At 44.1% G+C, this 12,199-nt stretch overlaps 1 protein-coding gene across 10 annotated transcripts in view; it reads right to left on the bottom strand.

Moving 5' to 3' along the window:
• The window catches only part of KAT6B (lysine acetyltransferase 6B), a 214,908-nt gene that overhangs the window by 9,720 nt on the left and 192,989 nt on the right, over positions 1-12,199 (bottom strand). For all 10 annotated transcript variants that reach the window (XM_061634850.1, XM_061634852.1, XM_061634851.1 and 7 more), the window contains 2 exons: positions 4,476-4,635; positions 2,712-3,008 (listed from right to left, as the gene is read on the bottom strand). In XM_061634850.1, the coding sequence (XP_061490834.1) occupies positions 2,712-3,008; positions 4,476-4,635 (457 nt within the window). The remainder of the gene's footprint in view (positions 1-2,711; positions 3,009-4,475; positions 4,636-12,199) is intronic.

The following is a 12,199-nucleotide window of genomic DNA, read 5'->3' as shown; positions in this document are numbered from 1 at the left end:
TTACTACATTTGAATCTCAATCTCTGTCATTCCCTCAAAAACCTCAGAAACAGCTCTGATGTGCTTGGGGAGCTGCTGTGAAGTGTTAACATCTCCTGCATACACTTTATAAGAACACCAATACCAATGCTTACCACAGTGGGAAACCATTTATTTTATTTATTTAGTTAGTTAGTTTAATTTATATACCGCCCTAAGCCCGAAGGCTCTCTGGATGGTGTACAAAAAGATAAAAACAAGCACAATATATAAATACAATAAATCAAAAAAACAAAACAAACAAACAATAACGAACCAAACAACATCCAAAATACGGAAATGCTGTTTAAAATACACTTTAAAATGCCTGGGAGTATAAAAAGGTTTTCACCTGGCGCCGAAAAGATAGTAGCGTCGGCGCCAGGCGCACCTCATCGGGGAGACTGTTCCACAGTTCGGGGGCCACTACTGAAAAGGCCCTGGTTCTAGTCATCACCCTCTGAGCCTCTCGATGGGATGGTACTCGGAGGAGGGCCTTAGATGTTGAGCGTAGTGTACGGGTAGGTTCATATTGGGAGAGGCGTTCCACCAGGTATTGCGGTCCCATGCCGTGTAGGGCTTTATAGGTCAAAACCAGCACTTTGAATCTAGACTAATTTGGACTAAGGCAACTCCATCTATTGGTGCCAAAACAATTATCACCATAGCTTCATTGTGCTTTTATAATACATTTGATTGCAGTTGTAGCTATAATTTAGATTATACATAAAAGTCAGAAATGAAATATAATCTGAAGATTCACAGTGAAAATTCTTGAAATACTGTAAGTTGAGGGTCACTGACCCGGGGCCTGTGAAGGTCTTCATAGATGCCCTCAGGCAGGGCCCCCAGATTCTGAATTTTCATTTAAAAAAAGGAAGTCTCTAGCCCTCCACAAAAGAAAGTGCAAATGTGCAGGCACCCTTCTAAGAGATTTCTGTGAAATGAGCCAGCCTGGCTGCTCCCACCTGTCACTGTTTTTAGCCAATGAATGAAATCAGAACTGTGCTTGATAGGGGAGTTGTTTGGGCACCAGACAACAGGAACGCCTGTAGTACTAAACAGTCTATTTTCCCCTCCCCTTCAGTATACTTTTGCTGTTTCTATCTTATCCAGTAGTCCTTGGGATTTCTGTAGTTTGCCCTTCTTTTTTTCTTAGGAATCAAGATGCATCTTTCTTGTGGTGGGTTTGTCTGAGATCGGGTACTCCTTACAACTTATTTTCTACAAATACTACTACACATTAAGTGCAGGTGAATGTTAAAGAACCCCCTCAAATGGCAAATGCAAAATATGAAAACTTTGCGAAGAGGCTTGGGCATGTCTCCTGCTATGTAGGAACTGATGACCATTCAGTAAGAATTCACTATATAGTTTACATATAGTACAATGGTATATACTGGGCCTTACTCCCAGGTCAATGGGTCCAGAATGACAGTCCGGGCTTTGGTTTAGGATTGACATTGGGGAAAACAGGGTTCTTGTGCCTTTAACAGCTGTTATCTCCACAATCAGGACCAACAGGACATAGCAGATTTCCTATTATTATTTATTATAATTAATTGCATTTATATCCCACCTTTTCTCTAAGAAGCTCAGGGTGGCATATATATACAGTCCTCCCCTTCCTCATTTACTCCCTGTCAGTCCGCTTTTTAAAGAATTATTCATGGATTGTAGGAATTTCGGTAGTATTGTTTTTTAAATGTTTTAATCTTTCTTGCTGTTTTCTTTTTAATATCTGGTCTGTGACCGTAATAAAACAATTCATTCATTAAGTCATTCACTCCCCACAACAACCCTGTGAGGTAGTTTAGGCTGAGAGGCAGTCACCCAGTGAGTTTCATGGCTGAGTGGGGATTTGAACCCTAGTCTCTAAAGTCCTAGGTCAAATACTCTAACCACTACACCACACTGGCTTCATGACCTGGAGGATCCGAGGTTGCCCCAGGAGGGGGGTGTAGTGAGGACAGAGAAGTAGCAATGACGGCACTCTAATTTGTGTTATACCATGCCCCCATGGCACTCATTTTGTGACTGGCACCCTCAGCACCCTCTCAAAATTTGAAGTGTGCTCTGCCAGTCCAGAAAGGTTGGCAAGACCTTTTGTAAATATTGAAAGCCTACTAAAGCTACATTAAAGATACATACATCACTTTTTGGAGTCCATAGTTTAGTAGCTATTGAATTAATTTTAAATGTGACACTCCCCCTTCCCCATGGCTACAAAGCTTAGAAAGAAAGTTCTTGTTGGCACCAATTTCAGGGGAACTGGTTTATTATAATGAAGAACTATATTATAGTGTAACTATATTACAGTGTAACAATTTTTGATCTTCCTATTCATTTTGAGGCATACATTAATTTTAGAGAAATGAATTTAGGGGTGATTTGGAGAAATTAATTAGTTTGCCTTCTGTGAAATGGGTGTTCAGAATCAGTTTGCTTAAGTAAAATATTGGCTCAAAGGAATGGTTTTGCCTTTTGAGGCTCAGGTCACACCTCTCCTTTGTACTCAGGTTCTTCAGCAAGTTTTGACTTCTGTGAGGTAGGTTCTTGCCAACAGATTTATTTAGAACATGCGTTGGGTGGAGGGCTCAATCCCTATAAAGTGCATCAGATGTAGAACGTTCTGCTGGCTGGCCAGTATTACACATAATCTTTAGACTGCCCAATTTTTTAGAAGAACTGACCTTTCGCTTCATAGCAATCAACGGTGGTTTTGCCAGCCTTGGAGGAGAATTCTGCTGATGTCCATCCACATCCTCCTCGTCTTCCTCTTCTTCTTCGTCCTCCTCTTCCTCCCCACTGCTTTCTTTTGGTGGATCTGTGGACTGCCCTCGTTCTGCTGCTCCTGTTACACTCTCTGGAGGCCGCAGATACTTGTTTTTAGATTGCACTTTTGCAGGCAACTGCCTATTATCTTTTGCGGCAAACAGTCCTTGTTCTTCTTTTTCCCAGCAGCTTGCCTGCTCCATCAGTCGCTCAGCCTGAGGGGCAGAGAGGTTAAAATAATCAGCCATCAAAATATCAGCTTAAAAAAAAGCTACAATAAGTCAGCCCTGATTAGTGCTGAAAGCTATTTCAGCATCATTCATTCTAGTGGCTCTTCTAAAACAACCAAGGTAATAAATCCCATAAGATTGCATTTCATGGGGTATTTAGCACTATTAATGAAGCACCAAATTGGTTGCAGTTCTTCTAGCACTATATTACAAGCCGTCTGACATGGATCACTTTGAACAACTTCATAGACACAAAAGAATTGATTGGCACTATAAGTCTTTGAGCGCTGCACTTAACTGACTGGAGTCCATGCATGTAAGAGCACTTTAGGGGTGGGGGGAAAACCAAAAGTATTCCACGTTGATCTTTCAGTATTTTCAGGCTTTATACCCAGATTCCAATTCCAAAGTTTACAAGTTCTCTCTCAAGAATTTGTTCCAAACAGATGCTACTGGAGCCTATTAGCTTATACCATTTTACTGTCCTGTTCAAATAGATCTACTGCTCTTTTTATAGCTCAGTCCCAATGCTTGTGAAGCAAGGCACAGAACCTTGCCTTTAACTTGGATAACTCCCCCTGCTGCTCACATTTAGCCCGCCAGAGCCATATCACTTCACAACGAATGATACAATGAAACTCTAGCCCTCTCTCTGTCCTTCTGGCTAAAATTCTGGGATTCACCTTGGCCACCTCATGCCTTGACAAGGCATCCCCTTTCTTTCTGGTCTTTCCTTATCACACTCCAATCATCTCACTTTCATCCAAAACTCTGCTTCTGAGACGGTCACCTCTCTTATTGTTCAAACCATTATGACAGGCTTCCCATTCCTTTCCACACCCAGAATTAAATCTTCGTTCTTGTCTTTAAAGTTCTATATGATGGCTGAGCTTCCTTCTCTACTCTCTTAGACTACCCTGCCCGTTCTTCTTGCTGCTCCTCTGCCTAGAACTCCTTCTTAGAAGATTCACAATGCAAATTTCACATGGTGCCACTCCTCTTTCTCTCTTTTTCCCCTCCTCAGGGCCCACCCTCAACACTCACTTCCTTCATGAGGCCTTTGGCTTAACCCTTAGTCTTCATTCCCAACTGAAATGAAGCCTAACATTGCCGCAAATTCATCTCCACAAGTTTGTTCCCACTGCCTCCCTCATCTGCTGCTTCACCTCCCCACTGCTGTCTAAATTTAGACCAGAAATTCCTTGGGGCAAGAATCTGTCTTTTGTTTATGTTACTGTCTATGTAGCACTATACAAAACAATGGAGATATGTAGCACTATACAAAACAATGGAGATATATACATAAATCAAGAGCATGCTGTTCCATTGCCTGGCTTGCTGTATGTGCAGCTATGGCATACCAATATCATTTAATAAGCTATGCCAGTTGTTTTAGGGAGATGCACTTAAATGTTCAGGATATAGTTGCCAGACTTGGGTGTCTGCTATTACCTCTTTTTCAGCTTCTCTTTCTTCCTCAGAAACTGCTGTATTAGGAACTAAAAGGGGGGTCCACCTCAAGCTTTCTGGATCTACTTCATTGATGCGTGGATTGGTTTTCAGTTTCTCCATGTGGCTTGAAATCAGTTTCTCCCTTCTAATTACTATAAATCTACAATTTAAATACAACTGACATTAGGAAATAAAAAATGTACAAATAAGCAAAAAGTTCATGTATAGTTGCAGCATATGTGGAACTGAGATGGGAGCTTATTTGTTATTTATTAAATGTATATGCACTGTTCCATGAGAACATGACCCAGGCAGCTAAAAGCTTATGGCTCAGAAACCATTTCTGCCAATTCATTACTCCCATTCCTGAAACAGCCTGCAGTTAACAGATAGATGCAGAATCAGGCACCATGACATAATTAAGTTAGGAAGACAGGGTAAGTCAAAAGAGGTAATATTAGTTTACCTAGTACAAACCCCAGCGTGAAATTTGATGAAACACCAATACGAAAATCACAACATTGGGGGGGGATTTGATAGGTTTTCATAATTAGCTCCTTCGTTATATATCCACAGTGAAGCCAAAGAAAGGAAGGAGAACATGACATTTTGAGCTTACCAATAAATCTTTTCTTCTCTCTGGAGAGAAGAGGGTATTCTGGATCAAAACAAGTCCTCCTTTGGAACCAGAAGCGTGTGCGCTGGTGGGGGATACAACTAGAAACATCCTACTGAGTTCTGAACTCTTCAGGACTGAGTGAGCATAACCAACTAGTCTTTTAAGTAGAGATCTTTCCCAGTATGCAGTTGCATTGGAATTCTTTTCAAGGTATTTTTATTATTTGTTGTTTTGCTGCCCTGGCCTCCTTAGGGAGGAAGGATATAAATGTAATAAGTAAATAAATAAAATAAAATAAAAAACTCTTCTTCCACAAGTGGTTTCCCATGAGGAGAGTTTACCTTGTAATGCCTGGTCAATGTATGGGGGCACGCCCAGACTGGTGCCTGACATATATGCTGCTGGGAGATGGAGATTCTTTCCCGTTTTGAAAGGGAGCAGACCATGGAAATATATTCCTGCAGTCACCTGACTGAACTGACACTTTTTTTTTAAACTACAGTGGCTGAAAGAAACAAAGTGCTGTGCTTATGGACAGGCTTTGTCTTATCTATGCTGCACCTTTAGCACTTTAGACATCTGGGGTATGGCACTAGTTCACACCATGGACTAGCAGATGGAGGATAGAGAGAAATAAAAGGAGGGTCAGGGCAAAGAATGACCTCATGCTTTTTTCACATGGATAACTCCTTTTCTGAAGAAAGATCCTCCAACTCACAAACCTTATGAGCAGAAGTTCCTACTACAAGAAAAAATATGCCTAAGAGTCAATGTCCAGAAGTTGAAATGGGAGTTTGCAGAACTCTATTAATGACAAACAGCTGTGGGAGAGATGAGCTATTTGAAGGAATGTTTTAATGTGCCTTTACTGATCATTGGTTCCCTTGTATCACACCAAGGAGTGATAGTGTTTCTTTCAGCAGGGCTTGAATGAACTGTTTTTGTAGCCTTTGCCTAAAATGTTATCTGCCTTGATGAGAATAGGCTTGCTCTTCAGGATGCCCTGGAAACGTTTGTGAAATGCCAGGAATTCCAGGAAATGTATGCTTCTCCTGGAACTTATCTCCGCCATATCCCTGGGTAAAGGAACCCTTATTATGTGTGCTACAGACCTTCATAATCTGCAAAGATTATGATTCTGTGGGGTTCTGAGAATGGTAGGCACACCCTCAGTTGAAAAGTAGCAGTCTATCATTCCAGTCAGAGTAGCATATTTCCAAAGGAAGCGAGACTATCAAGAGCTGTTTCCCTGCCATGATTATCTAGTTTTGTAGTCATGACGGCCCACGAGACTGCTTCAAGACAACAAATCGTCAAGACTGTTTTTGTCAAGACCAACTTTGATTTGTAGAAGGGACTGATAGTGAGCTCCCCACCACCAGAAAGGTGAGTAGGCGAAAAGCTTAGAAAAAGCACTGGAGGATGAAATAACAACAACTGGAGGTATTAATCTCTCCCAGTTGTGCCCACCTGGGTATTCGGTTCAGCATCTGGGTAGATCCGAGGGTCGGGGAGGGGGAATCGCTGTGGTCTATAGAAGTTCCATCCCTCTTGTTAGGCACCCTATCCAGATGGCTAATGGTCTAGAGTGTCTGCACATAACGTTGGGTCAGCGAGACAGACTGGGAATTCTGTTGGTGTACCGTCCACCCTGCTGCCCAACAGCCTCCCTAACTGAGCTGACAGAGGTGGTCTCGGATCTATTGTTGCGTTCCCCCAAACTTTTGGTATTGGGGGATCTCAACATTCATGCTGAGGCTGCTTTATCTGGAGCAGCTCAGGACTTCATGACCTCCATGACAGCCATGGGGCTGTCTCAATTTGTTACTGGCCCTACGCATGTGTTGGGGCACACTCTGGACTTGATTTTTGCCACTGGATTAGGGGATGGTGATCTGAGAGTGAGGGATTTTTCATCTATTCCTTTGTCATGGTCAGATCACCGCCTATTAAGGTTTAGACTTACACTGTTTTCTCCCCTCTGCAAGGGTGGAGGACCAATTAAGATGGTCCGTCCCCGGAGACTAATGAATCCTGAGGGTTTTCTGATGGCTCTAGGGAATTTTCCGGCTGATAGAATTGACGGTCCTGTCGAAACCCTGGCCATGCTGTGGAATACGGAAATGGCCCGGGCAGTTGACACGATCGCCCCGGTGCGCCCTCTCCGTTGCAGAGCTCAATTGGCTCCCTGGTTTACTCCGGAGCTAAGAGTGATGAAGCAAGAAAGGAGACGGCTTGAGTGCAAATGGAGGCGAACTCCCGACGGCTGTAATCATGCACTTGTGAAGCTCTCTACCAAACTCTATGTGAAGGCAGTGAGAGCAGCAAAGAAGCAATACTTTGCTGTCTCTATTCAGTCATCCCTTAACCGCCCAGCGGAACTTTATAAAGTTGTCCGGGGACTTTTACACTCTGGTCCCCAGGACGCAATAACACCATCAATTGCCCGCTGTAATGAGTTTGCGCGACACTTTCGTGATAAGATCATGAACATCCGCCGGGACCTTGACTCCATTATTGTAGCAGTTGATCCTAATGAGGTATCCAGAGCACAGTCTTGTCCTGTTTTATTGGATGAGTTTCAGTTGGTACAGCTCGAGGATGTGGACAAGGTGCTTGGACAGGTGCGGGCGACCACTTCTGCTCTGGATCCTTGCCCCTCATGGCTAATAAAAGCTAGCAGGAATGGAACAGCCGGCTGGGCCAAGGAGGTGATTAATGCCTCTTTACGAGAGGGAGTGGTCCCACCCTGCCTGAAACAGGCGGTGGTGAGACCGCTCCTAAAAAAATCCTCCTTGGACCCTGATAATTTGGACAACTATAGGCCAGTAGCAAATGTCCCATTCCTGGGCAAGGTTCTAGAGCGTGTGGTCGCTCGCCAACTCCAGGCTCTCTTGGATGAAACTGATTATCTAGACCCATTTCAATCGGGCTTTCGGCCGGGGTTTGGTACAGAAACGGCCTTGGTCGCCCTGTATGATGACCTCTGTCGGGAGAAAGACAGAGGGAGTGTAACTCTGTTGGTTCTCCTTGATCTCTCAGCGGCGTTTGATACCATCGACCATGGTATCCTTCTGGAGCGACTTACGGATTTAGGAGTGGGAGGCACTGCTTGGCGGTGGCTCTGCTCCTATCTCAGGAATCGTCTCCAGAAGGTGATGCTGGGGGAACATTACTCGAGTCCCTGGGTACTCCAATATGGGGTCCCGCAGGGTTCAGTTCTGTCCCCCATGCTTTTTAATATCTATATGAAGCCGCTGGGTGAGGTCATCAGGAGTTTTGGAGTGCGTTTCCAGCAATATGCTGATGATACGCAGCTCTACTACTCCTTTTCATCTTCCTCAGGTGAGGCTGTTGATGTACTAGACCGCTGCCTGGCCGCGATAATGGGCTGGATGAGAGCTAATAAACTGAAACTCAATCCTAACAAGACTGAGATGCTGTTGGTGGGAGGACCCTCTGCCCAGATGGTTGACGTTCGACCTGTCCTAGATGGGGTTACACTCCCCCTAAAGGAACAGGTACGTAGTTTGGGGGTCTTATTAGATCCGCTTCTGTCACTTGAGGCTCAGGTAGCCTCGGTGGCACGGAATGCATTCTACCAGCTCCGGCTGGTAGCCCAACTACGACCCTATTTGAGCAAGGAGCATCTTGCCTCAGTTATCCATGCTATGGTAACCTCTAGATTGGACTACTGTAATGCACTCTACGTGGGGCTACCTATGAAGACGGTTCGGAAACTTCAGCTAGTGCAAAATGCTGCGGCCAGAGTTCTCACTGGGACAAAGAAATTTGACCATATAACACCTGTCCTGGCGCAGCTGCACTGGCTACCGATATGTTTCCGGGCCAGATTCAAAGTGTTGGTTCTTACCTATAAAGCCCTAAACGGCATCGGACCGCAATACCTGATGGAGCGCCTCTCTCGCTATGTACCTACCCGTTCACTACGCTCGACGTCGAAGGCCCTTCTCCGGGTCCCAACCCATAAAGAGGCCCGGAGATCAACAACTAGATCTAGGGCCTTCTTGGTGGTGGCCCCCGAACTATGGAATGCCCTCCCAGACGAGATACGCCTGGCGCCTTCTCTGTTATCTTTTCGGTGCCAGGTAAAAACTTACCTTTTCGCCCAGGCTTTTTAAATTTTGTAAATTTTTAAATATTTTAATTTAACATTTTAAACTTAATATGATCTTAATTTAAATCTCAATGGCAATTTTATTAATGTTTTATAATTGTACTATATATATATATTTTTTCCACACTTGCTCATATTTTAATTGTGATTTTATTTGTTGTACACCGCCCTGAGAGCTTTCTGCTATAGGGCGGTCTAGAAATGTAATTAAATAAATAAAATAAATAAAATAAATAAACTGGAGCAGTTAACTCATAGTCCTGCAAGGGCAGGAAATGGCGAGGAGCATTTTTTCCCAGCAGACTAGGGGCAGGAACCACATTTGCAGGGATTTTTCTTAAAACGGTGAATGAACCTCGGGAAAGACATGGCCGAAGCCATGAGACTAAGAAGCTGTGATTGCTCTCTGTCTAGAATTCCTGTGAATCTGTATCAGATCCTGGATATAGAACAAGCTCCCTTACCTAGAGCTAGGCCATCGGCAACAGTCCAGAGTAATTCAGGAGATGGAACATGGGAGCTGGAACCAAAGAGCAATCTGGATCAGAGGGCAAACTACAAGGCAGGATCGGAGAACAAGCCAGAAGTCAAGGCTGAAGAGCAAGACATAATCACAGGACACACTACATCTACAATACCTGATGGATACGTACCCACCCGTACACTACACTCAACATCTAAGGCCCTCCTCCGGGTGCCTACTCCGAGGGAAGCTCGGAGGGTGGCAACAAGGGAGAGGGCCTTCTTAGTGGTGGCCCCCAAATTATGGAATGATTTTTCTGACAAGGTGCGCCTGGCGCCAACACTGTTATCTTTTCAGCGCCAGGTCAACACTTTCCTCTTCTCCCAGGCATTTTAGCATGTGTTTTAAATTGTTTTGACTTTTTTAAATTGTGTTTTAAATTGTGTTTTAAAAGATGTGTTTTAAATCTGTATATTTGTTTTTGATGTTTTTAGTTGCTGTAAACCGCCCAGAGAGCTTCAGCTATGGGGCAGTATACAAAATAAATAAATAAATAAATAATGTAAAACTTATTGTTTGGGCAAGGCACAGCTGGGAAAGGAAGCCCTTTATACTCCTTCCAGCCTAAAAGGATCTAATGGACAGCCTGGATAGGCTGATACCTGTGGTTCACTGATATACCACACAGGGCAGCCAGAGGAAAAAGAAAATAAGAAGCCTGATTAAAGACTACAAATGTGTTGCTGCAGAGTGTTTTCAGAAGATGCTTCTTGGGGGGCTATTGGAAGAGAACTATGAGGAAAAGTCATTATCATCATCACTCACTCTTCATCAGCAGGTCACAAGACAGGTTACAGTAGTCTAAAATTCCACATTAAAAGTAACTAAAACAAAATTCACAAGAATAAGGCGGGTCTTGAAAACATATATCTCAAGTGCCAAAGGCTAGGGTAAAGAGGTGTATGTTTAGCATTTGCTGAAAACTGTACAGCGAAGGTGCCAGGTGCACCTCTGTGGGGAGGGAATTCTACAACTTAGGGGTTGCCATGGAGAACCAGCTCTCGTGGGACACCACCCCCTGAACTTCTTGGGGGTGGGCGGAACTCCCAAGAAGGTCCACTCTGCTGATCTTAACACTCAAAAGGGTCTGCAGGGAAGAAGGCAGTCTCTCAGGTATTTGGGACCTCAGCTGTTTATGGCTTTATACACAATTGTAAGCGCCTTAAATTGGTCCTGGAAATGAACTGGCAACCAATGCAACTGTTTTAGAACAGGGCTTATACGAGTTCTAAAAGCAACTGCAGCCAGTAATCCGGTTGCTGCATTTTGGACCAGTTGAAGTTTCCAATTCGTCTTCAAAGGCAGCCCCACTTAGAGCACGTTGCAGTAATCCATTCTGGAAGTTACCAGAGCATGGAGTACTGCGGCCAAGTTGTTTCTGTCCAAAAGGGGCTGTAGATGGCAAACCAGCTGGAGCTGGAAACAGCCACTCCTAGCCACTGAAGACACCTGGGCCTCAAGTGACAATGTTGGATCCAGAAGTACCCCAAGCTACGAACCTGCTCCTTCCAGGGGAGTGCAACCCCATCCAGAACAGGCTGTGTTCCCATCTCCTGGACTGAAGAACCTGGAGCACATAACATCTCTGTATTTTCAGGATTCAGATCCAGTCCATCACTGTCTCCAAACATCTGTCTAGTACTTCAACCACGTCTCCCAATTCAGATGGAACAGAGAGACATATCTGTTGGTTTGTTTATTAGATTTATATCCCATCCTTCCTTCCAGTATTGATGACACTTCACTCCAAAACTCTTTATGACAATTCCTAATGGCTTAAAATAGGCGTTAAATAGCATGCAGGCCAAAATGGAACTTTGTGGTACACCACAGGAAAACTCCCATGTTGTTGAACAGTAATGTCCCATAATTACTTTCTGGAAATGTCCCTGGAGGTAGGAGCAGAACCACTGAAGTACAGTGCCCCTAACCCCTACCTCCCCAAGCTGCTCCAGAAGGATATCGTGGTCAATTATATCAAAAGCTGCCAACAGATCCAGAAGAATGGGCAGGATTGCACTTCCCCCATCTCTCTCCCAACAAATGTTTTCAACCAGGGCAAGCAAGGCAGTGCCATGATCAGGCCTAAAGCCAGAGTGAAATGGATCCAGATATTCTCCTATAGGTGTGGCTCTCATAGGTCAGCCAGTTTCCTGCATAAAGCTTAAGAATATTCCGAAGTTGCTCTGTCCAGGCACGGATCCTATTAGTGTGACTGCACAGAGAGTACCAAAGAAAAATGAGTTCTCCCTCAAGTAATATCTCCCGGGGCCATGCACAGGATCTGCTACTTTATCTAAAGCCTGCTCCACAACCTACTGTATGAGCTATCATGATAGAATGGGAAAGGTAAGACTAGGTCACCAGACTGAGATGCTACCCTTCAAGTTGGGCTCTTTTCTCTCCATGGCAAGTCCTTGCATTGCTCTTGTGGCTAGGCACAT

The sequence above is a fragment of the Rhineura floridana genome, chromosome 7 (assembly GCF_030035675.1).
Source record: "Rhineura floridana isolate rRhiFlo1 chromosome 7, rRhiFlo1.hap2, whole genome shotgun sequence".
Taxonomy (NCBI): Eukaryota; Metazoa; Chordata; class Lepidosauria; order Squamata; family Rhineuridae; genus Rhineura; species Rhineura floridana.
This window is presented reverse-complemented; position numbering and strand designations above follow the sequence as displayed.